Source organism: Capsicum annuum, chromosome 11 (genome assembly GCF_002878395.1).
Source record: "Capsicum annuum cultivar UCD-10X-F1 chromosome 11, UCD10Xv1.1, whole genome shotgun sequence".
In the NCBI taxonomy this organism is placed as follows: Eukaryota; Viridiplantae; Streptophyta; class Magnoliopsida; order Solanales; family Solanaceae; genus Capsicum; species Capsicum annuum.
This window is the reverse complement of record NC_061121.1, coordinates 36,180,777-36,208,082: the sequence shown is the minus strand read 5'-3', so window position 1 is coordinate 36,208,082 and position 27,306 is coordinate 36,180,777. Positions and strand designations below refer to the sequence as shown.

General features: G+C 34.3%; 2 protein-coding genes across 2 annotated transcripts; both read left to right on the top strand.

Annotated features, from left to right (window-relative positions):
• The first annotated feature begins 8,033 nt into the window (after positions 1-8,033).
• LOC124888826 (50S ribosomal protein L16, chloroplastic) lies at positions 8,034-8,387 on the top strand. Its single transcript, XM_047400114.1, has one exon. It carries the CDS (start codon positions 8,034-8,036, stop codon positions 8,385-8,387), a length of 354 nt encoding a protein of 117 aa, XP_047256070.1.
• Positions 8,388-8,516: 129 nt separating this feature from the next.
• Positions 8,517-15,098, top strand: LOC124888825 (50S ribosomal protein L14-like). The gene is made up of 3 exons (XM_047400113.1): positions 8,517-8,702; positions 12,143-12,313; positions 14,976-15,098. The coding sequence occupies exons 1-3, from the start codon at positions 8,517-8,519 to the stop codon at positions 15,096-15,098; spliced, it is 480 nt and encodes a 159-aa protein (XP_047256069.1).
• Positions 15,099-27,306: the final 12,208 nt, after the last annotated feature.

Below are 27,306 nucleotides of genomic sequence, written 5' to 3'. Positions count from 1 at the left end.
CAAACAGGCATACCACAGTAATTTATCCACGCCTCATCCATCTTATCTTTGTTTTCATACATAAACCTGCGCTTAAGAAGATCATATACCATTTTTATATGGAAACAAGCATTGTTGTCCTATAGCAAATCAAGATATTTCTCAAAGCAGCTTTCCCTGAAATAAGAATCCAATTTTTGTTCTCGAAGTATTTTTCTGAAGGCGTCGAAAGATTTTTCTATGACTGACTTAACCACGAAATCATACGTTAAATCTATGGCACCATCGCACTACATTCTCACAGGATAATGATCAATACTGAAGGTTTTAACCAACTCTTGGTGGAAGGGCTATTAGCATTTGGATCATCTCTTTTGAAAAATTTCTCCTCCCCGTGTTCATTATCTTCTACTCCTGATTGAGATAACGCTTGTAAAGCAAGCTCATAGAGTGGTGGATGTAGCTGAGCTGATGCACTTGTTCCTTTACTTGGACTTGATTCTATTTCTTTTCTTTTGGGAGCCATGTTATCTTAAATTAACAAAAACATAACATAGATTATAATTGATTAATACATAATAGTAATATAACAGTTCCAACAGACAACTAATCTGTTGCACCAGGTATGTTATCTGTTGCAACATATAACCGACCTATTGCAACGGATGAGTAATCCGTGGAAACCATAAAAAGAGTACTAATCTATTGCACCTGGTATTTTATCTGATGCAATATATAACTGACCCGTTTCAACGGATGAGTAATCCGTTCGAAATCGTAAAAAGAGATCACTAATCTATTGCACCAGATATTTTATCTGTTGCAACATATAACCGATCTGTTGCAATGGATGAGTAAACCGTTGGAAAGAATAAAAGCAGTTCAATAATCTATTGCACCACGTATGTTATCTATTGCAACATATAACCGACCTATTGCAACGGATGAGTAAACCGTTGGAAAGAATAAACAGTCCTAATATGTTGCAAAATAAAGAGTAAACCATTGAAAAGAATAAAAACAGGTCACTAATCAGTTATATGTTGGATCAATATTGTTTAGATTTCTTCCAAACAGAAGAGTCATCTGTCACAACAGATGAATGATCTGTTAGATTGTTCATCTGTTGTATCAGATTTTCATCTGTTGCATCATATATTTTATCTGTTACATCAGATGTTTCATCTGTTGCAATATCATTTTTACCAAGACAAATAACAAATCAACCTAGCAACACCAACATATCACACATGCACACACACACACGCACTAAGAACATCAACTGTGCTAAAAAATCACCAATAAATTCGAATCAACAGAATGACAACAAGAAGAAGAAATACCAAAAATTAAGATTTTATTCAGTCCACATTTCAATACTAGAAAAGTAGTTGGCTCAAGTTCCTCTATTTCTTCATAATTTTTTACCTGTGAAAAAGGAAATAGGACGACGAAGAGCTAGAAATTATTGTTGCCAGAGAAGTCTTCACGTCGATTGACGGTTGAAAGTCGAAAAGGAACTCGCTCGACTATTTATCGCCGGAGGTTGAAGGGAGAAATTTTGCAGACTGTTGGTTGGAAGAGAGTTGAGAGAAGCTGGAGAGAGAGAGTGGATGATTTGGATTAAAGAGGGGTGTGAGTTGGGTTAATTTTTATTTTTAAAAATATTAGAAAGTTTTGAAAATATTAATCAAGTCCACAATTAACTTAATCAAGTTTTCTAATGATGTTTGACCCTTTAAGTTGATCAATGTCACCAATCCTTCATTCAAAATTTAAAAGACACCTTTCCTTCAATTTTCTCAAGAAACTAAGATAAATATTTATGCTAATATTATTATTACTCCATATGTATTGATTTATATATTTCTTCTAATGAAGTGGGGAAATATTTTGGATAATTCCAACTTTTAGTTTTTCACCATCCGTTAATGGGAAACCAAAAAAACTGTTTCATAGAGTTATTAAAATGTTCTCTTTTCTTCTTTAATATATATTATTTGTATTTTTTATTTTACTCAGGTGCATTCAATAAATAATTAACTATAACAAATATTTAAGTTTTAAATAGAAAAATCTTAACGGATAAAGATTTGTGTTGAATTCCTTCTCTTCTGTTGAGATTCGGCTCCAATTCAGTTAATTTCTTGTTCTAGTGTTATAAATTTTTAGTTCTTGATTGTTGTATGATTATCTAAGAACTATTTAGGGCTCATTTGTTTGCACGGAATGGAGGTCTGAATCTGAATGGTTCAGACTTCAGACCATTAAGTACATTTATTTTTTATTAACATTTTAGCTCTTAATAAGTCTGAATAGGTCTTAATCATTTAGATCTAGAATCAAGTCTTAATAGGTCTGAAGAGGAATTTTGGTGTTGGCTAATATTCACCACCGCTTTATTCATAATCATCAATCACCACCACTAACCACCTTTGTCACCGCCACCATTGTCAACCACGACCCACTACCACTAACCACCTCCACCATCACAATCACCATCGACAACAGATATCGCTATCAACCACTGTTGTCAACCGCTACCACACCTATGGCCTCTATTATTCTAATTATATTCACCGCCATCAACAACACCATCATCATCAACCACTACCGGTCAATCCCTACTATCGACCAACTCATCTATCACAATTAGCATCATCTCTAACTACCACTAATACATCACAACCTCCACAAATTCTTTGGTCGTCACCACCATTGTGACTAGTAATGCCACCTCTACCATCACTTCAACCACTATCATATCGCTACAATTTATCTCTACTAACAATCATGTCCACCATCACAACTAACCACATCTCCAACTAGCATCAACAGATTGTCAAACCATCATGCATTCATTTTTCAGCCATCACAATCAATACCTCCAACTACTAACATCAAGCAACGTCACATCACAATCACCACCATCACTATCAACCGCCACCATCATAACAGTCACTACAATACTAACCATCATAACTATCACCACCAACATTACTAAAATCACTAACATTAATCATTGTCACTGTAACCAGCAAGATTTTAAGTATCCGTTCCAAGTTAATTAAGGTTAAATTATATCCGTTTGCTAGTTTGACTTATATGGATAACTTCAAAATTACTTCTCAAATTTTTGAATTAAAACAGTGTGATTTATCTAAATTTTGATTCAGTCCACATTTTTACCATTATCTCAAGACTCGTGTCAATTCATTTGACTTTGTCATGTTTAGATGAGCTGAGATCAAAATGAAATTTATCCAAATTTTGATTCAATCCGCAATTTTATCATTATCTCAAGACTCGTGCCAATTCATTTGACTTGTCTTGTTTAAATGAGTTGAGATCAAAATAAAATGTTTGTTGCTCCTGTTTAAGCTTTGAATACTTTTAATCAAATTATATTTTCAATTTTGACTTTGAATACTTTTTTTCCTAAATTCAATCAAAATATTACCTAACAAATACATTAAATGATTTGCTCTGGACATAAATTAACAACAATTTGAAGGTTTTATATTCAAATTCACATAAAAAATTAGGTACTTTGACGCTCGTGTTTTGAACCGTGTTAGATACAGTGAAACCAAGAAGCTATTATTTTATCTTCTTCTATTCTCTCATCATCCTTTGATATCTTATAAGATTCAAACATGAACAAATTAAAAGAAAATTCTATAGTCAAATATAACCTTATCTAATCATTAAAATGACAAGTTTTAAACACACACAGTATTCAAAATCTGAGTAGTAAAAGCTAAAGTTATTTATGGTAAAAACCTATAAAAGGAAAGTAAGAATAACAATCACCTACTAATGTCCAATGTGTAAGAGAAACAAATTATAATGAAGGCAATGTAGCTAAGGGTTTGCAGAACCGAACCGACTGATAAACCAAATCGGTAAAAATGCTGTTGGATCCAACCGGTAAAAATGCTATTGGGTTATTGGGTTAATTTGTTTTTTATTGATTTAATAAAAATAAATTATTGGGTAACCAATTTGGTTTCGGTTTTAGCTTATTGGGTTATCGGTTAAACCGATAACCCAATATGATACACTAAATTACTATTTTACTCCTATTTATATTTTATATATAAATATTTATATTACTTATATATATATATATATATTATGTATATTACTTATTCACAATCTCTCTCTCTCTATATATATAAAGGAGGATTAAACATATGATGATGTGGCATAGTTCTAATGCCTCCATTCCTATTTTTTTCTCAATTTTTTAATCTTTTTTTATATACTTGCTATATTAAAATAATTAATTGTAATGGATTTAAATTAAAATTTCTTAATTACATCTCTCCATTTACTCTTCTTTATTTCCCACATCTTTATCAGTTTTTGGAATCCAAAAGGTTGTCCGTATTCCTCTAAATAACTCCACTTAAATGGGTACTCTATAAAATAAAACAATTTCTTTTATCTTCCTTGTGATTTAAATTCATTTGTTGAATAGCAAAAACAATACTGATCCTAACAATTTTCTTCGTTTGGCAATAGTGATGGAGTTGGATGCAGTGGCAGAGCCTAATGCTCAACTTAGTGATGGCGTTCAAGCCTACTTCACCTGCTGAAAAAGCCTATTGAGAGTGATGAATGAGGAAATCGATGTTTCATTGATTATTCCGGCTATTAAGGTGATTGAGTCATGGATGATTTCCTTATTAATCACCCTCTGACATATGATGATTGAGGCCATTTCTTGCAAAGGACACAAAATCGGTGAGCATATAGTGGCTAAATTTGTGCATAGAAGTACTGATGTTGATGTGGAAGCATCACAAATACTTGCTATATGTGAAATCTAGTGCACATAAGTAAACAAAGTGACCTCACATGATCGTTGTGTTTCAAAATATGTTTACCTAATTTTCTTGGAATAAGGGTGTTAAACGATTTCATATAAAATTGAAAGTTGTCAGATTTATTAACTTGGAGGCTGTCTCTTTTGCTTGAGATTTTTTTAACTTTTAACCATCCAAGACCTCATGAGTTAGAGATATATTCAATTTCTTTGTAAGTTTTCCTTTATATGATGTAAGTTATATCCAACTTTGCATTTATATATGTTTCGAAGATCTCTAATTATTTAGGGAGAAATATTTACCTTTCTTTATCTAAGTAGATTAAATTTTTATAGCACATCTGTTTTTGCTTGAAAATAATACTAACATCGTACCAAATTATGTTATTATGTACATAAATGATGGATGCAAACAACAATAACATACTTATTATGTATATTCTCACAAGTGAGATTAGAAGAGGGTGGGTATTGTACTAGACCTTACTCTTACTCAACTTTGTGGAATAGAGAATCTGCTTTCAATACATGTTGGCTCAAGAAAAATCATTTTTCAGAACAATGGTATGAAGAAATGTAAAAATGATTGGTATAGGGAGCGATTCAACCTTATTCAATTTTAGTAAAAAAAACAATTGTTATAGATATGAGTAGATTTATTATAGTATAAATAACATAAATACCAACCCTTTTGAAAGTAATTACACTCTCTCCCATTTTTTAAATTATTTTACTCTCTCTCCTTATTAATATACATAACCTAGCCGACATATACATAACATTCTATGTATATGTTGGGATTTTTGTAATATATTTAGGGAGTTGGAACTTTTTGTAATATTGAAAACATAAATTTTGTATTTGTGTAATTTTTAGTTCAGCTGGTTGGTGAAATTTTTTTAAAACTGAATGAAAAACTAACCTAATAAAGCATTACTGATTCGACTAGCTTTTACAATACATTAAATTAGTTGTGCGTTATTGGTAACAGTAATCCAATTTTGTATTATTATCTCAAGAATTTAGCGTATTATGCTAGAGATATTGTTGTTTTTAGATATTTTTCACGTTATTCTTATTTCCATCTCTTATATTACCAATCGTTTTCAACATATGAAGACAAACTTCTTATTTTGTAGTTATATAATGTAAGGAGTATATTAAAGGAGCGCAGTGTAAATAAACATAAGAGACTAGAAAATGAAAGATAAGGTCTTATAATTCATTGAGTTGTTGTTGTGAGACAAATCTTATGAAGTTTTTTTAAAAAAAATCTTTGTATACAATATAAAAAAACATGGCTCAACATTTTCTTAAGGCCAAGAAATTTATTTTCTACTATGTTTTCTTCTCTCCCCCCTCCCACTCTTACTTCTTTTAGGCCAAGAAGTATATCAATTATTTATAAAAATTAATATATTATTTATATATGTAACTATAAAATTTGTATATTACTTTATCGATTTTTTTCGAGTTATTTTCGATTTAATTTTAATAAAATTATATCAAATCAAACTAAATAAAATTGATTTGGTTCGGTTTTGATTTGAATCGACTTTTAAACAAATTGTAAACATCATGTTCTCAAATGTTAGATAATTCAGTCAAAGTTATAAATCATACTGTGTCCATATAATTAACTAAATGTATCAAAAGATTCGGGTACCTCTTAGATTTCTTTTTTTTTTTGAAAAGTGGAAATAAATTAGAATAATAAGGTTAAATATATATGTTAAGTGTGAAAATGTTACAAATAATGATTTATACATTTTACACGTTGTATGTCTGATAAATATTTTGATAATTGATATAAGAAAAAATAATCTTTCAAAGATATTAATAATAGAAGATAACTATCAAAGCATGGAAGCTTATGCAGAAATGAAAAAGGAGGTTGAGGGACGCTACTAAGAGAAAAAAACTAAAGCTCGACTTTAACCGGAAGAGCTAGAGCATAAGCATCACAATCGATGACGTATAGCCTTTATTATATTATAGAAACTATTTGGTAATCAAAAGACTACATAATAAAGTATGAATACTTCAGAAAGTTGCAAAGAAATTTTTGAACAAGCCTGCAAACAGGACGCCAGGATAACAAATAAGGAATCGGTAGGCTCCTAAGCCTCTCGATCGAGTCTAGGCATGTACAAAAGACTAACTTTCATTCATATCATTAGTCCGACGTAAAAATAAGAAGGGCAGCCGAGAGTATCATCTAAAAAGGATCAAGGAGGATCCTACACTGTGAACCGACTAATGTAGCATTTATATCGGGAATTCAACTATTTTGTTTGCATATCCTTATTACATATTGCTAATATTATTAACATCACTTGAATAGGAAAGAGAGAACGCTAAAAGAGTTACCTTATATAGTTTTTTTTCTATAAATCAATCTCCAATTTAATTGAGAAAAATGTTCCTCGAATTATGTCATTAGTTATATTTATACAGTATAAACTATAAAAAAGGTAAAAGTAAACGATCTATTGTTTATTTGAATTTGTTTTTCTATTTTATTTGCTCCATATATATTTTTTATTTTTATTACATTTTAATTGATATCGTTTTTGTTATGTGTACTTTTTTTCTTTATTTGTTTGATTTTTACTTTTTTCGTCTTAGATTATTAGAGGTAAATGACTAAATGGTAATGTAGTAAAACTATTTTTTTTGTATCTCCACTCTTTGGCATTGTTTTGTCTCTTTCTTTTTGTTCTACGTTATTCTTCCTTTTTTGTTTGTTCTTTATATATCAATTCTTTCATTTGTGAGAAATCACGAGTTAACCCTACAAATGAAATAGGCATTGAAAGAGTAAATATTCGCCCGCGAAAATTTTTTTTATTGAAAAATTTAGGACAATACAATAAAGGACAAAATAAGAATTTGGTATAATAATACAATTTTTTATATTTCTACTTATAAAACTAAAAAGTTTAGTTATCTATTCAAACAAGATATAAAAATTACTAATAGATTTAATGAAATCTCAAAGAAGCCCACGTTCAAGGTATTGCTTAGTAAATACATATATATCTTAACTTAAGATTGACTCTTCTAGCTTAATTCAAATTGAATTTTTTGGAATCCTTCTATTCGCGAGGAGCTGGATGAGAAGAAACTATCACGTCCAGTTCTGTAGTAGAGATGGAATTCAGAAACAACCATCAACTATAACCCCAAAAGAACCAGATTCCGTAAACAACATAGAGGAAGAATGAAGGGAATATCTTATCGGGGTAATCATATTTCTTTCGGTAAATATGCTCTTCAGGCACTTGAACCTGCTTGGATTACATCTCGACAAATAGAAGCAGGCCGACGAGCAATGATACGAAATGCACGTCTTGGTGAAAAAATATGGGTACGTATATTTCCAGACAAACCAGTTACACTAAGACCCGCAGAAACACGTATAGGTTCAGAAAAAGGATCCCTTGAATATTGGGTAGCTGTTGTTAAACCAGAGCGAATACTTTATGAAATGGGTGGAGTAACAGAAAATATAGCCAGAAGGGCTATTTCACTAGCAGCATCCAAAATGCCTATACGAACTCAATTCATTATTTAGTAATGTAATAGACAAAAATGTAGAAAGGGCTCTTAGATATAAAACAAAACCACATGTTTCTTTTTTTTTTGGACAAAAATATTTCTTTTTTTTTCTTCACCTTTTGCATTCAAATAACGGATTAAAAAAATGATTCAACCTCAGACCCATTTAAATGTAGCAGATAATAGCGGGGCTCAAGAATTGATGTGTATTCGAATCATAGGAGCTAGCCATCATCGATATGCTCATATTGGTGACGTTATTGTTGCTGTGATCAAAGAAGCAGTACCAAATATGCCCCTAGAAAGATCAGAAGTAGTCAGGGCCATAATTGTGCGTACCTATAAAGAACTCAAATGTGACAACGGGATAATAATACGATATAATGACAATGTTGCGGTTGTTATTGATCAAGAAGGAAATCCAAAAGGAACTTGAATTTTTGGTGCAATCGCCCGGGAATTGAGAGAATTAAATTTTACTAAAATAGTTTCATTAGCTCCCGAGTTATTATATAATGAAATTGTGATCTGTTTCTAGTAGGGTATTTGAAAGAAATAGATTAATTAGTAGATTGTGTCTCACGCATATATCTTTAATAATTCATATCATATTCAAAAATAAATAAGTAAAAAACACGTTGATTATATCAAATTTGGAGAACCCAATAATTTTAGTTCATCATGGGCAGGGACACTATTGCTGAGATAATAACTTCTATACGAAATGTTGATATGGATCGAAAAAGGGTGGTTCGGATAGCATCTACAAATATTACCGAAAATATTGTTCAAATGTATTTTTCTTATTAAATACCATCTTAAATGGGAGAAAAACTTCTAACACTCATGAATAGATGATTTATAAGAATAAAACTCAGAGACAAATGTTTAAACAACAATTTTAAAAATGCAAAATGTATTACAATAAAATAACGTCTACTATTAACGTCAAACAAATGATTCGATGCAGATACATGCTCATAATTTTTTTTCTATTGATATGATGTTATTTCTATGAAAATTAAATAACGGAAAAATGAAGACTACACCATAAAAATAATACGTCCTACAATATGATGCTAATTTTAAGAATACTCTCTTTTTATTATCTTAGGATCTAAGTCTCGAATGATGAGGAGTTGGTAAAAATAAAAAATCAGTAGTTTTTTTTTTTTGGTAGAATAAAACATCAGTAGTTTTAATAATAAAATGTATTGAAACCATACTCTCTTTTTTCTTTTTCTTTTTGAGAATGTACGAACTAAAAATAATATTTAAGATTGTATAGTCATACTTTTGATTTTTTTTTTTATAAATAATACTCACTTCGTGTTAAAAAGAATGATTTATTTTGACTCAAGATGGAGTTTAAAAAAATGAAAAGGACTTTTGCCTCTTGTGATTTTAAATAACAATTATGTTAAATGTATCAACATATCCTTTAATTTTGTGATCTGAAACTTATCATATGATACTTTTTGAAACAAAGAGAGCAATTCATAAGTTAAATCAAATCTTCTAGGATCGCACAAAGCGCAAATAGTTTCACTAGTTCACAAAATATTAACCTATTCAGTCAGACAGTGATACAAGCATGAGGAGCACAAGGATTACAAGTTTTTGTTGAAGGTCCACGTTTTGGATTTGCAAAGAAATTGAAGACCTTTTGAAGCCTTGTCCAAGCTCAGGAACTACAAAGACTACAAGGCGCGTTTATAAAAATGGATGCGGTTGAGCATGTCTTAAGTTCATCCAAGGGAGTGTATGTATTAAAGTGTGAAGACATGCCTTGAGTATCTTAAAAACACTACAAGTCAGCCCCATTTATACACTCCAAACCCACCCCCTTCATTAAGGGTAAATGTGTCATTTCCCATCTCTTTTGTAATAGACTATCAGTAGGAACCTCTTAGTCTTATTTTATTAGTTAGCTCATTTTAAAATCACTTTGTAACATTGAACACCATATTTCCTCTCAAGAAAAGAGTAGACCACCAAACATTTTAAGCTTCACAAGTGAAAGGTTCTATTTGTGTTGTGAGACGACTAGAAACGAGAGTGCTTGAGTGAACAGAGTTCCTCTTGTGTCCCCGTAAGAACTTGGTGCTTGTTAATATGATTTATAGAGGTTTTAGATTTTGATACACTCTTTAGTTGCTATATTTTATATCCTCTTTGTACGCCCAGTCGCTTCTTGTGGATTTTCATAACCCTGCTGTGCAAAAATGGGATATGCACTTCTTCACATGGAGGAGTGTGCATCTTTATGTTGGGTGTTCTTCTTTCGTGTGACCCGGCGGCTTATGTATGACCTGTGGCCCACGCCTCCTATTTGTTCAAGTTATCTATCTCCTTATCTTTCAAGTTTGTTATTTTCGTTTAATGTCTTGTACGTGTGGACTATTTTTGTGAGTTTGTGGACTATTTTGTGATCTTGTAGATACCTTTTGGTATCATTTGGTATCAAAGCTAAGGCTGGTTGTGTTCCTACACTACCAATCTTGGGCTCTCTAAGTCGAAAAAAAAAAAAAAGAGGTGTTGAAAAGCTGAAAAATCCAAAAAGAAGCAAATCTGTCCATTCTTGTTGTCTTGGCCAAAATTGTGTCTTGTTGTTGTTTTGACCGAGATTTGTGCCTATTTTTCTTGTAAATTTTGTGTGTTTTGTGTTTTATAGTGTTAGATCTTTGTTTTCAAACATTAGAAGAGGTTTCCAAGGTCGAAAATCTTACAAAAAGAAGTTATTCTATGGGTTGGGTGTCTTGGCCGAAGTGGTGTTGTTGTTTGGCCGAATTTGTGTCTAGATTAGGTGCTATTTTTCTTGTCTTAGTAGTTTCGTATGTTAGATTGTTGTTTTACTAGCACACTTGAGTCTAAAGTCCAAGATTTGAGCTTTGTTATGTTGTTGTTGAAAGGTTGGATAGTTTAGATATTGTTATTGTTCAAAGTGTTCTTGTTGTTGTTCATGTTGTTCATGAGTAATATTCAACAAAATGCCTTGTTTGATTTGAAAAAGGGAAGAGATAGGTAAGGTATTGTGTTGTCTTGGGAGTAATTTTAAGAAAACACTAAAGTGGAAAAGAAACAAAGACCTACCAAAAGCTTGCCTACCAAAAGAGTGTCAAAACATCTTTCAAGAAAGGCCAAAAGAGGAAAGGGAAAAGACAAGGCAAAAAGGTGTTTTGCCATTTTAGTGTAAGTTGGTGAAAGATGATGTACACCTTTTTGGACTTTGGAAAGAGAATCCAAAGCCTTGTCTTGTTACTCCAAAATTGAAACTTCATCACCAACAAACAAGATTAAACAACTTATGTCTTGAAAATATTATACTCCACATCAACAACAATATCAACGACGAAAGAAAAAAAATAACAATAAAAATCGTTGGCCATGCCAATAACCAAAAAAAAAACTCAAGTTCTTGGACATCCATAGTTTCTTTCCTTGTCTCTGTTAGTTTCATTTTCATTGACTCCTATACTAGTTGACAACTAGTAACAACCTACTAAGTTGTGAACTAGTTTTTGGGTACTTCTTTTGTGTAAGTGTTACTTGTGGTGCTTTGCTCGTTTATAGTTCGTAGTTGTTTTTTATTCAAGTTCGTACAAAACTTCTTTGAGTCTTATAACCGAAATCCACTCCAACTCAAGAGTAGAATCATTTCTAAGCACTCAAGGATTGATAGCCGGCTTACAACACTTGGAGGACCAAGTGAGAAAGCTGAGTGTGAAGAATGTCTAGTGTATTTTAAACTAATGTTTGCTTGTTTTGTAGGTACAATTGAAAATGGAACCCAAAAATTCCAATTCCCCAACCGTGGAAAATAATGTTATGAATTTCCTCTTAGCTAGTCTTGAAACTTTATCTCGAAGCATGGCTAGGATGAAGGCAAATGTTGAGAAGTTGGATTCGGATGTGGCCTCAACGAGTGAAAGATTGGAGACGGTGGAAAGACAGAAGAGTTCTCAACCTCATACCACTCAAAATACATCACCTACTATTACTCCCGAAACCTTACACCAAAGATTGTATCCACCAAATGCTACAAACCAAATCAATCTTTACTCCCAAAGCCAAGAACAAGATGGACCTAGCCGTTCCTCACTCCACCAAGTTCCATAAGGAGGACTTAGAACCCAAATTCCATCCCTAAACCCAAGTCCTCCACTCCAAAATCGTCCAATTCAAAGACCCTACACTCCATTAAATCTAATGTCTCCTTCCCAAGATATATTAACCCAAAAACACACCATCTAAGTAGAAAAAGAGGGAGAGTTAGGATCCAAGGAGAATGAGGCCAAGCCTTAAGATGGAGAGAAACTTAATGGTGAAATACAAGAAGAATATGAAGAGAAGAGGGCAAAGAAAAGGGAAACCGTGGGTAGTGAAGTAGGAAAGGGAAAGAAAAATGTGCTTGTAGGATTTGCCCACAAAGGATCTTTGATACTCACTAACCCATATGCTAGCGCTTTGCCTAGCATTGACCCTTCTTATGTATAGGTTCAAGTTTATCTTCTATCAAAGAAGGATCAAAAAGGGATTCCACACGATAACATGGGAAATGAGCTAGTGACACCCTTGGCCGAGAGCTCCAAACAAGCGGACAGTCGTGGCATACACTGAGGTATAATTTCTGTACTCTACACTTCCTTAGGCTTTAAATGTTATGATAAGTATATTAGTATCCAATGTAAAGTATCTTCGGGTTTACATAGTGTAGAAAAGCATGAATCTTTCCTTGGTAGTTCTCTTATTACATATGTTGGTCAATTTGCTCTTAAGGATAGATCACTACTTGATCATGTGAGTGATATGATTCAAAATCCTCAAGTTAGTGTTCATTCTTTTAATATTGACCATGATATTGGACATATTCCTTTGAGTTTGTGTGATGCAAATTGTGCTACTAGTTTTGCTCAAGGTAATCATATCCTTGGAAAACTTTTAAATAAAGGTGTACTTTCCCTTAAGAGAAGATTTCTAGGCCACAACTCTTTAGTCTTGGATGATAGACTAGTAAAATTATTGGTTAATCTTGGCTTTTACCCTTGGTTACACCATCCCTTTGATCCCGGAGCACTAATGGGTTGGAAAAGGGGTTGCCTCGGCTTATGCTTATCTTTCCTTGATGATTATCTTATCCCTATCCTTTGTAATTTTTAAACTACGTGTTTCATGGTAAAAATAAAGGATTTCTGGTTGAATTTTAAAAGTGTACCCCCTCGGCAAGATGTCTTCACACTTGATTCCTTTCTACACTACCTCTTTACCTATGATGATAACCATGTTAATTTCGAATTTGTATTGCGTAGTGGTAGGAAGTTTGGTGGATGGTTTTATTATTTGGATGATAGTGATTTTTGGTTGAACTGAATCTTAAGATCAATTGTGTCACTATATTTGATGAGGTCCTTTGTAGAGGTAATGAAACAAATGTATCTTATGGTTCTTAAGATGAAGATAGTCTTACCTTTTGGGTATAGTAAAGCCATTAAGACCATTGTAGTTTCCTTATCTCTTGATATTTTCCAAAGCCACTTCCTTTATGCTATTCATGCTAAGCTTTTCATGTCACACACAAAGGACCCATGGGTATATTCCAAATGTGAACAACCTTGGCTTGATGACATATGTGATAGTTTCGGATTGCAGTCCTCTTTCCTTGATGTTTATCTTAGTCATGTCCTTTGTGATGCTTGTGGCACGTGTTTCATGATCATAAAAAAGGATTGTTGGTTGTATTCCAAAAGTGTACCCCCTTGGCATGTCTATATAATTTGTGGTACTAATACTAATCCTCCTATCATGAGGATTGTGTGCTTGTTTTCTCTCTCTTTGGTTTTGCAAGGTGTGAATTTGAGGACAAATTCCTTTCAAGGTGGAGAGGATGATACAAGCATGAGGAGCACAAGGATTACAAGTTTTTTTTAAGGTCCACGTTTCGGATTTGCAAAGAAATTGAAGACCTTTTGAAGCCGTTTTCAAAGCCTTGTCCAAGCTCGGGAACTACAAAGACTACAAGGCGCGTTTATGAAAATGGACGCGGTTGAGCATGTCTTAAGTTCATCCAAGGGAGTGTATGTATTAAAGTGTGAAGACATGCCTTGAGTGTCTTAAAAACACTACAAGTCAGCCTCATTTATACACTCTAAACCCACCCCCTTCATTAAGGGTAAATGTGTCACTTCCCATCTCTTTTGTAATAGATTATAAGTACGAACCTCTTAGTCTTATTTTCTTAGTTAGCTCATTTTAAAATCACTTTGTAACATTGAACACCATATTTCCTCTCAATAAGAGAGTATACCACCAAACATTTTAAGCTTCATAAGTGAAAGGATCTACTTGTGTTGTGAGACGGCTAGAAACGAGAGTGCTTGAGTGAACCGATTTCCTCTTGTGTTCCCGTATGAACTTGGTGCTTGTTAATGTGATTTGTAAAGGTTTTAGAGTTTGATACACTATTTAGTTGCTACATTTTATATTCTCTTTGTGTCAAGTTATCTATCTCCTTATCTTTCAAGTTTGTGTGTTTGTTGTTTCCGTTTGATGTCTTGTACGTGTCAACTATTGTTGTGAGTTTATGGACTGTTTTGTGCTCTTGTAGATACCGTTTAGTATCAGACAGTTACTATTTATAATTCACAGCACAAACACCCTCGTTGTAAATCGACGAGTCGAGACGACAAGGATCGAGCAACTAGCAATGGCAACAGTTGTAGACACTTAATTTTGTCCCTCCCAAGTCTAATTTTATTCATTTTTACCTTAATTTATCGTACACCTTTACTCATGTGATTATACCCCACAAAAATAATAAAATAACAAGATTTCAACAAACCCCTAACAAACCCAATCCCTAATTATTCTTTTGGTAACAAAATTAACCACTCCCCCTCTCAATTTTTGACAACACATCACCACCCCATACACCTCACACCCTTATCCCACCCCCCACCCACGTGACCCCTATCCTTTCTGTTTACACATAATTTTGGACATTTTTAAGGGGAAATAAAAAAAGGGGATCATCTTCTTCTTTATGAAAGAGATACACAGAGAGAAAAAAAGGGGGATCTTCTTCTTCTTTATTGAATATATACACAGAGAACAAAGAGAGGGGCCCCAGAGCAAGACCCATCTTCTTCTCCACAATTCCCTAGACCAAATACATCACTCACAGGAACAAAAACACACCATTCTTTTCTTTCTTCTCAGCCAACACCCACCACACAGACACCATTAACATACTCTGCCTTTTTCATTCTTGAACTAAAAAGAACGAGAAGCAACAAATTAACACACAAAAATCAACATTCGTCTTCACCAGTGAAGAGTACATACCCCATTTATTCTTTTCTTCTTCACTCACATCACACACAGAGTGAAGAAGACACATACACTACACAGATTGCACATACAAACCTCATCTCACAGTCACCAGTCGCCGATGCACACACATAAAAACTCACCGAAAAAATACACAACACACACACACGGACAGTGAGGACACCACTCCATATCATCATCTTCATCAAATACACACAAGACCATAGAGACGCCATTTTTTTATTTTTTTTTCTTATTCACAACATACACACATTAATACACACCTACTCACACTAGAGAAAAAAATTCCATTCACAAAAGTCCCTCTTCTTCACTCATCCTCACAAAAAATAGATACACCACACCAACACCACTCCTTCCATCGTCACTCTCATGAACACACAGACACAGATGCACAAGACTCACTGATTCCATAATTTACACTTACACGATAACCACACCTCATGATATATGGATTCATATAATATAACACACACACAAAATGAGCACGCACACATAAAAGAGAGGTCGAGAGAGATCGATTGAGAGAGGTAGAGAGAAAATTAAGGTGGATCGAGAGAGAACTGGTCGGAGAAGGATATATTTGAGTGAGACAGGAGAGAAAAGAGACATGGGTTGACTATATCGGCGAAGTCTTCACCAAAAAATACCACTGCTGACCAAATTTTGGTCCGTCCACTATCTTCAATCATCTTCTGATCTCACCGGAGCTCCGGATCCAAGTAAACAGTAACTCTGGTTGAGTCAGCTTTGAAAACTCACCGAAAAATGCCTACAATCAGTGATTGATCCTTTAAATTATTGTAATTTTACGGGGACTATTTCGGGTTTGCTTGGGTATTTCTTTTGGAATTTGACTGATTCGAGTTGGTGAATCCGTGTTGAGTTTGTTGAATCGAGGTTTTGAGTTTGTTGGCTTAGTTCGAACAATTTAGTGGATTGAAATAAAATTGAGGTACAATTCTTCAACTCAATCTCTTTCTATTTTATCGTGATGTGATGTTTGATGTCGTGATTTTCCTTGGTTTGTGATGGGTTGATGATATAAATTTTGAGCGTGTTGAGTTACTATAATTATCATGGCTTGATTGGTTTATTCCTATATTAAATTTGGTTAATTGATTGGGAATAAAGGGAATGGGATTTGAAACTTGATAAAAAGGTGAATTTTGATTAATTTGATTCGTGGGTTGTTGTTTGACTTAGAACGAACATTAATCGAACTTGATAGTAGCATGTTTTAGGTCAAGATGGAATAGGCAAATTTTAAGTTGGGTAGACAAAAGTAGGAATTGTGTATGGTTGAATGATTTGAAATGTTTGTGGAATAGTTTATTTTTCTCGCATTTGGAAAATGTATTCATTCGCCAGGGAATGCCCCAACGTCAAATTGTATTTATTCACTGGGGAATGCTCCGACGTATTATGTACTTAGAGGATTTCCGTGACGAAGGCCCGAGGCATCGGGTAAATACTTAGAGCTTAGTTTAGGATTAGTATAGGTTTACTTTTCAGTCCATTTTTTATTTCAGGTTGTAATAATTAGACTGGACACTATAATTTTGGATTTGTTTTGTTTGTTTATTTGATTGATTGATTTGTGTGTTGTTGTGTGTTTTATATATTTATAATTTCAAAATTAGTAGATACGCTCCCCCAAACGACCATGGTCGAACCACGGGATCGAGGGGTGCCTAACACCTTCCCCTTCGGTCAACAGAATATCTTAACCGGAATCTCTATTCGTAAACCAGTTTTAAAGAGTCAAATCATTTTGAAAAGGATTTTCCAAAGGTGACTTGGCACACCGAATTATGCCAAGTGGCTACTCTAAATTTTGAATATAAAAGTCCTTTTCGAAACAAATCTTCTTCTTTTGTCACTTTAATAATAAAAACCCTTTCGAACTTAAAATCCAAATCTTTTTGGAGTCAAAAGGGGGTGTGACAACGGTCACCCGATGGCTAGGGTTAAATCAATGGCGAGTGACTTGTGAGTAATTGTTCAATGAATATAGTTCTCTGTTGTGTTTTTTGCTTTGTTTTACTGCTGCTATGTTTTCACCTTATGTTTCAGTATAAAAATTGAATTTTTATATTCAGTATAATTTTGATTGTCTTACCACTTTGTTATCAATAAGTAACATATTTATGTAGCCTCTTATTCTGACTTGTTTTTACCATAATCAAAGACTGTAATGGTCAATCACCTTAGGTACATAGGTACATCACCTTCACTTGCAATTTCTTAAAAGTTGTGAGATGTATAATAAATTAAAAGTTCCATGTGAATAGTGTTTTTATCTTTTTGATTCCTCATTAAGATATCTTACTTTAAATTAAAGTTTTAAATAGAAATAGGGCAACAAAGGTACAAAGCACGGATATTGAAAAGCTTGAAGCATTCAGTAGCTTCCAACAACTAGGATTGAATTTTTTCTAAACTAACATTGTAACGATCAACTTTTCGATAAAGTATGTCAATTGTGTGTTTTTGTGTAATTTGACCTTTTTACCCCTCCCCATAGTTGTATTATAATATTCTGGAATGTGGGAGTGATTGGCATGGTTTTTAATATTTTTTGGTACCATTTATGCAATATTGTGGTTTTTGATGGCTTTAAGAGTCTTATTTTGGACTTATGAGGATATATATTGATTTGTACGATGAATGGTTGAACGGAATGCGGTAGCAACTCCAAAATATTGATTTTAAGCTAGGTATACCTTTGGTTCGGATCCTAGTGCACCCGAGCTCATTTTGACCTATTGGTCGGAAAGTTAGAAAATTGAAAATATAAGTGTGGGATCCACATTTAGTTGAAACGACTTCGGATAGAAAATTTAATTTCGACAGCAGATCCAGAATGTTGATTTTAAAGTGGTAACATATTTGGTGTGATTTTACGGCTTTTAAATCTCATTTTGACCCTTGATTTAGAAAATTGTAATTTCAAATTTCGGAGGTCAAATCTGTGAAAATGATATTTTTTTGAAAATCTGACTTCGCCAACGCATCTAAAACATCAAATTTAGTGTGGTTGCATAGTTTGTTTGCGTTCATGAGACTCCAAACGAATCTCGGACACCCCATCGAAGACCGGATCAAACTAAAAAAATAGCTTTTCATAGCTGGTGCAGTGTATAAAAATAACTTTTTTGTGCCCATTTTGTTCATTCTTTCACCTTGCCTCTTAGGATTTAAACCTTAAAATAGTATGAGAGATTAAAGGTGAAGTTTGTGAGAGCTTGGAAATCTAGATTAACATCTATTTCTTGATTCTATTACGGATTTAAGGTAAGAATTCACTCTTTTCTTAGTAATTTTTTGATTAAATTTTTCAAAACTCTAAAAATCTTAGGGCTTGATTTTAAACCCCAATTTCACTCTTTTTCACTTGAATAATGTTTTAATCTTAGAATTATCAGCTTTTTTTTTAATCAATTTAACCTTAAAATCAACTTTGATTCTTGATTTTAACCTGAATTTTAAAGATTTTATCCGGTAAAGCTTAAAAATAGGTTTTCTTTGATTTGAACCTCATTTTGACTCAATTTGGATTGGGTTTACAATTGTAGGCTCCTAAAAATATGGGGAATACATTTTTGAAATAAAGTACCCAAATCAAAAGTAGTCAATATGGGTGTCATTAGTTTTATTTTGACGTGTAGATTTTATATTTGATTTTTTAGTGGAGTTTGGGATCATTCATTAAAAGTAAGATCATGGATTCAGAGTGTAGTGGACTAATTTTGGTTTTTGAGGTAGGTTATGACTTAACTCTTTTAAACTGGGTTGAGTAGTAAATGATAGTACAAAATGCATGTTAAAGATAAGAACTAATCATGAAAAATGGCTATTTCTATGTTGTGCCCGTGTGGGGAACGATATGTGATGTAATTATCAAAATTGAGTTATTATGTAATGCGTGTGAGCATGTGTGGTCCTATGTGATATTGATAGCTTTGAATACATGTGAATAATTGTATTGTATTGATAATATGCTTAATATGGTACCATTGGTGTATTGTGATTATATTCATACTTTATTGGCATATGAGACATATGAAAATTCATGGATGAAACGAAAATAATGAGTGGACATTGGCTCACGTGATTGTGGAAATACATCATTGTGGTTGATTGTGGAAATATATCATGTGGTTGGTTGCAAAAATACTCATCATGATTGATTGTGATCATTATATCCTCATATCATACTCATTCATGAAACATTGGTACTACCGTGGCAACATCGGAGAAACACTGGCAACACCTTTTTAAAACCTTTCTCGAGGGTTCTGTCGGGAGGAGATATTGTAAAGCCTTATAAAACCCTTTCCAAGGGATGTTCTAAAAAGGATATATGAGATATATGGATTGTATATGGGTTGAAGATCCCTCCATGGGTCCTACATCGGGAAGCTTTAGCTCTGTAGATGTATACAGAGATTGTGCAATAAACCCGAAGGTTGTGCGACGACCTCGTGCATCATCATCATCATCATCATCATCACCATCATCACCATCATCATTATCATATACATTGCACTTATTTTATTGTGTTTATGTTGTGTTGTATTGCTAAATTGACTTGTCATCTATGTATTTGTCTTACCTTCCTTTACTTGTATTTGATGATCTTGTATCTACATGTTCTCCCTTGTTCTACTTATATGTGATGTAATGCATACTTGTGTTCTATATTGGTGTGTTGTTATAATATAGGTTATATATTAGAACTCTTAGGGCAAGTGGTGTGGGCTACCATTGTGGGACATTTTTTGATTGCAGGTGACATGCCCTTAGTGTGTATTTTATATGCTTTATTTTCTACTTTGCTCAATCAACTTATGATATCTACTGAGTACAAGTGGACTGTACTCACTGTTGCTTCACCCTTTTGGTGCAGCTTCAGGTTTCTGTGACATCAGATTAGTTAATTTTTAGGCGCTTTTAGATTACTCAAGGTAGCAGTTGGAAATTCATACATCCAGAGTTCACCTCTATCTTTCTGTATTAGTTATGTCCTTATTAGTATTTAGAGACAGATATTATTCCTTTGTGGTTATTTTTCTAATGTATTTGATTCCTGGATTGTATTAGTAGTTCTTTCATTATTGACACCTAATTTTGGGTAGATTGGTATTTTGGATAAGTTCTTTTCTCATTGTTATGATTACTTATATGGTTTGGCTCAATTCTAGAAGCCTTACCTTGATATATTTCTGTCTTTTGTATTTTTTTGTATCAGTTTGGGTGATAGGCTTACTTGTCAAGATATGCCGCGATAAGTGTCATCATGACCCTTATTTTAGGGTCATGATAAATTGGTACCAAAGAAGTCAGATTTCATTGGTCTCAATAGTGTAAGAAAGGGATGTCCAATAGAGTCTCGCGGATCGATACATAGACATCCGTATCTATCTTTAAGAGGCTATAGGATGTCTTTAGGAAACTTTTATCATTTTATTCTTTATCGTGCAAAGTTCTTTCATACCTTATTTTTGAGATATGTTTCACTCTTTCTACATAGATAGTGTGGCTTATACTATATCTTATGAATTGAGAGATACAACGAGAGATTGATGGAGGTCACTTGTCAGTTGTAGACCTCGTGATTCTTCTGAGATAACTTAGGATCAGTTCATCGAGGCTTTCCTAGAGAGATTTATGCCTTTAAGTTTGAGAAACCATATGCGGGATGAGTTTTATCATTTGGAGCAGGGCTCTATGACAGTTGTTAAGTATGAGTCACGCTTTCATGCCCTATCCAGATATTTCTATGATAGAATCTCTACTATGTTTGAGAAGATTCAGAAGTTTGTAATGGAATCTCTACCATGTTTGAGAAGATTCGGAAGTTTGTAAAGGGTTTAGATGTCTCTCTTTAGTTGGCTACGTCTTAGATAGTTATGTTTGGGGATTTTTTAGACTATTGTGGATCATGCTAAGATGACAAAGGGTATTCTTAGTATATCTCAGGGAGGCTCCAAGAAGGTATGATGTTTTGGTGAGTTCAGGAGTCAGATCTCTCGAGGTAGAGTTATTAGAGGTTCTCGTGAATACCATGGTAGGCCAGTGCAGATGGCTTTACAAATTTTAAGTGGTGTACCTTCTAATTTAGCAGTTCAGGGTAGTCTTTCGCCCCCAGTTGTACCTTATTTTATTGAGACTGGTCATAGAGATTTCTATGTATGTGATGAGATTGGCCATGTGGCCAGAGACTACCCGCGTTAGATGATTCGAGCTACTCTTATTTCATCTATGAGGGAAAAGGGTGCTATCATAAGTATGAAAGGCCGAGGTAGTAGAGCATGTAGGGGTGACAGTGGGGCTACTCAGGCAGTTGGTGGTCGTGGGGCTACCCAGGCAGCTAATGGTAGTGGTCACTGTTATGTTATACCACCAGACTTGAGGCAAAGACTTCTGATGTTGTGATTACTAGTATCGTCCTTGTTTATTTTAGACCTGCATCTATATTATTTGATCCTAGATTGATTTTATCCTATGTGTCTATGTATATTGCTTTGGATTTTGATTTTATTAGTGACCCTCTTGCTGTGATTATTCATATATCTACCCTGGTGGGTGATTCTTTAGTGGTGGATCGAGTGCACCAATCTTAGGTTGTGACTTTTGTCGGGCATAAGACTTTGGTACACTTGTTTGTGTTAGATATGGTCGATTTTGATGTTATTTTGGGTACAGATTGGTTGGCTCCTTATCATGTTGTCTTAGATTATTTTGCTAAGACTGTGACTTTAGCTTCGCCGGATGTACCAAGGATAGCTTGGAAAGGTGCATTTCATTCAGGTTCTAAAATGATTACATCTTAAGTTCAAGCTCGTAAATTGGTTGAGAGGGGATTTGTCGACTTTATCTCCTATCTTGAGTTTTCCAAGGGAGGGTGTAATTTTTATAATCTTTAATGATTCTTTAAGTGTTGGGTTAGGTGTTGTGTTGACGTAGGAGAGCATGGTGATTGCTTATACATCTTGTCAGTTGATATATCTCATCAGTTAAAGCCTCATGAGAGGAATCATCCTACCCATGATTTAGAGTTGTGCGCAGTCGTGTTTGCCTTGAAGTTGTGGAGGCACTACTTGTATGGAGTCCATTGTTAGATCTTCTCAAATTATCGTAGCCTTCAGTACTTCTTCACCTAGCAAGATCTTAATATGATGTAGTGTTGTTGGCTTAAGTTGCTTAAGGATTATGACTTGACTATTCTCTACCATTCAGGCAAGGCTAATGTGGTTACGGATGCCTTAAACAAAAAGTCAACTAGCATGGGTAGCTTGGTGCATCTTTTGACCTAGGAGAGGCCTTTGGCGCTAGAGGTTCAGTCTTTAGCTAACCAGATAGTTAGGCTTGATATTTTAACACTTGGGCATGTTTTGCTATTTGTGCAGGCTAGATCTTCTTTGTTGGAGCAGTTTCAAGCTCATTAATTTGATGATGTTGGATTGAGGTTGATTCGAGATAAGGTGTTGAGTGGGGAGGCTAAAGAAGCCTCACTTGATTTAGATAGGCTTTGAGGATTGGGGCCTGAGTTTGTGAATCGAGAATGGGCGATTGAATTTGGTTGATCTTGGAGGAGGACCATTGTTCCAGATATTCTATCCATCCAGGTGTGACAAGCTGTATCATGATTTGAGGCAACATTACTGGTAGGGTGGTATGAGGTGAGATGTGGCAGATTTTATGGATCATTACCTATGTTGTCAGTAGGGGAAAGACAAATATATGAGGCCTGGTAGGTTGCTTCAGAGGTTACCTATTCTCGAGTGGAAGTGGAAATGGATCACCATGGAGTTCGTGACTGGTTTGCCTCGTACATCTCATAGTTCTGACAGTGTTTTGGTCATCGTGGATCAATTGACAAAGTCAACTCATTTTATCCTGATTAAGGTCTTATTTAGTGCTGAGAGGCTTATCCGTATATATATTTGTGAGATTGGGCATCTACATGGTGTGTCGGTGTCCATTATTTTAGATTAAGGTTCTGTGTTCACATCACTTTTGGAAGACTTTTCAAGATGAGTTGGGTACTCGCGTTGATCTTAGCATAATGTTTCACCCCAGACTGATGGCTAGTCAGAGCGGACTATCCAGGTTTTGGAGGATATGGTCCGGGCATGCGTGATGGATTTTGGAGGTTAGTGGGAGTAATATTTGGCTTTAGTTGAGTTTGTATATAACGACAGCTACCATTCCAGTATCGACATGGCTCCTTTTGAGGAGTTATATGGTAGGCATTATCGCTCTCCAGTGGGTTGGTTTGATTTTTTATAGGTGAGACCTCGAGGTATGAACTTGCTTCGTGAGTCTTTAGATAGAGTCTGGGTCATTCAGGATAGACTTAGAGCGGCTCAGAGTAGGCAGAAGTGCTATGCTGATCGTAGACTTCGTGCCTTAAGATTTGGTGCTGGTAATCGTGTCTTCCTTTGAGTTTCACCCATGAAGGGTGTGATGAGGTTTAGGAAGAGAGGGCAAGCTTAGCCTTAGGTATATCGGCCTATTTGAGATTCTTCGAATTGTTGGTGATGTGGCTTATGAGTTGGCTTTTCCCCCTGATCTATCAGTTGTTCATCTAGTTTTTTATGTTTCTATGCTTTGTCGTTATATTCTTGATGAGTTTTAGGTCATTAGTTGGTAGTCGGTTCAGTTAGATGAGCGGTCGTCCTTTGTTGAGGAGCCGGTTTCCATTTTGGCTAGGGATGTTAGGCGGTTACGCTCTAGAGTTATCTCAGTGGTTAAGGTTCAGTGGTGACATTGACTTGTAGATGAGGCTATTTGGGAGGTTGAGTTTGATATGCATAATTCTTATCCCCAACTATTTATTGATTCAGGTATTTCTTTTCCTTAGTTCGAGGACGAACTAGATTTTTAGTAGTGGATGATGTAACGATCAACTTTTTGATGAAATGCATGAATTGTGTGTTTCTGTGTGATTTGACTATTTTAACCCTCCCCATAGTTGCATTAAGATATTTCTGGGGTGTGGGGGTGATTGGCATGATTTTCGATGCATTTTGCTACCATTTATACAATATTGTGATTTTTTATGACTTCAAAAGCCTTATTTTGGACTTATGTGGATATCTTTTGATCCATGTGATGGATGGCTGAACGGACTACGCCAGCAGCTGATTTGGGTCCGGTGCACCCGAGCTCATTTTGACATATTGGTCGGAAAGTTAAAAAATTAGAAATATAGGTGTGGGACCCATATTTGATCAAAATGACTTTGGATGGAAAATTCAACTTTGACAGTAGATCCATAATATTGATTTTAGGGTGGTAACATGTTTGGTGTGCTTTTATGGCTTTTAAATCTTATTTCGACACTCGATTTGGAAAATTGTGATTTAGAGTTTCGGGGGTCAACTCTGTGAAAACGATATGTTTTTTGAAAATTTTACTTTGCCAACGCATCTAAAACACTAAATTTTGTATGGTTGAGTAGTTCGTTTGCGTTCATCGAACTCCAAATAAATCTCAGACACCTCGTAGGAGACCGGATCAAACTAAAAAAAAATAGCTTTTCATAGCTGGTGCAGTGTATAAAAACAAATTTTTTTGACTCATTTTGTTCATTCTTTCACCTTGCCTCTTGGGAGCTTAAAAGTGAAGCTTGTGGGAGCTTGGAAAGCTAGATTAACATCTCTTTCTTAATTCTATTATGGATTTAAGGTAAAAATTTACTCTTTTCTTAGTAATTTCTTGATTAATTTCTCAAAACTCCAAAAATCTTAGGGCTTGATTTTAAACCCCAATTTCACTCCTTTTCACTTGAATAATATTTTAATCTTATAATTATCAGTTTTTCATCAATTCAACTTTCAAAACAACTCTGATTCTTGATTTTAACACGAATTTCAAAGATTTTACCCGGTAAAGCTTAAAAATAGTTTTTCTTCAATTTAAATCTCGTTTTTGACTCGATTTGAAATGAATTTTCAGCTGTAGGTTTTTTAAAATATGAAAAACATATATTTGAAATAAAGTTATGATTTTGCCCTTCTTTTTTTGGAAACTCGTTTTGGGGTTTCGTTTTGACCCCAAGCCAAAAGTAGTCAATACCGAGTGTCGTTGATTTTATTTTGACGCTTAGATTTCATATTTAATTTTTTAGTGGAGTTCGAGATCATCCATGAAAAGTAAGGTCACGAGTTCAAAGTGTAGAGGATCGATTTTGGCTTTTGAGGTAGGTTATAGCTTAACTCTTTCAGATTGGGCTGGGTAGTAAATAATGGTACAAAATGCATGTTAAGGATGAAAACTACTTATGAAAATAGCTATTTATGTGTTGTCCCTGTGTGGGGCCTACATGTAATGTAATTGGCGAAATTGATTTATTATGTGATATGTGTGACCATGTGGGGTCCTATATGATATTGATAGCCTTGAATACATGTGAATAATTATATTTTGTTGTTAAGATGCTTAATATGATACCATTAGTGTATTGTGATTATATTCATACTTTATTGGTATATGAGACATGTGGAAATTCATGGATGAAACTGAAATAATGAGTGGACATTGGTTCACGTGGTTGTGGAAATATATCATTGTTGTTGGTTGTGAAAATATATCATGTGGTTAGTTGTGAAAATACTCATCATGATTGTTTGTGATCATTACATCCTCATATAATACTCATTTATGAATTGTTACCACCGTGGCAACATCTGAGAAACACTGGCAACACATTTTTTAAAACCTTTCTCGAGGGATGTGCCAGGGAGGAGACACTGTAACACCTTATAAAATCATTTTTGAGGGATGTACTAGAAAGGAGATATGAGATATGCGGATTGTATACGGGTTGACGAACCCCCCATGGGTCCTGCATCGGGAATCTTTAGCTTCGTAGGTATATACGGGGATTGTGAGATAATCCCGGAGGTTGTGCGACTACCTCATGTATCATCATCATCATCATCATTATCATATACATTGCAATTATTTTATTGTGTTTATGTTGTGTTGTATTTCCAAATTGACTTGCCATTTATGTATTTATCTTACCTTCCTTTACTTGTATTTGATGATCTTGTATCCACATATTCTTCCTTGTTCTACTTATATGTAACGTAATTCATACTTGTGTTCTATTTTGGTGTTTTTCTTTAATATATTTGATATATTAGAACTCTTAGCGCAAGCGGTATGGGTTACCATTGTGGAATATTTTCTGATTACAGATGACGTGCCGTTAGTGTGTATTTTGTATGCTTTATTTTCTACTATGCTTGGTCGACCTGTGATTCCTACTGAGTATAAGTGGACCATACTCACTCCTACTTCACCCTTTTGGTGCATCTTCAGGTTTGGTTGCGCCTCAGATTAGTTGATTTTTTAGCGCTTTCAGATTACTCAAGGTAGCGGTTGGACATTCATATGTCCGGAGTTCACTTCTATCTTTCTGTATTAGTTATGTCTTTATTAGTATTCAAAGACAGATATTATTCCTTTGTGATTATTTTTATGATGTATTTGACTCCTATATTGTATTAGTAGTTCTTACACTATTGACACCTAGTTTTGGATATGACTGGTATTTTAGATAAGTTCTT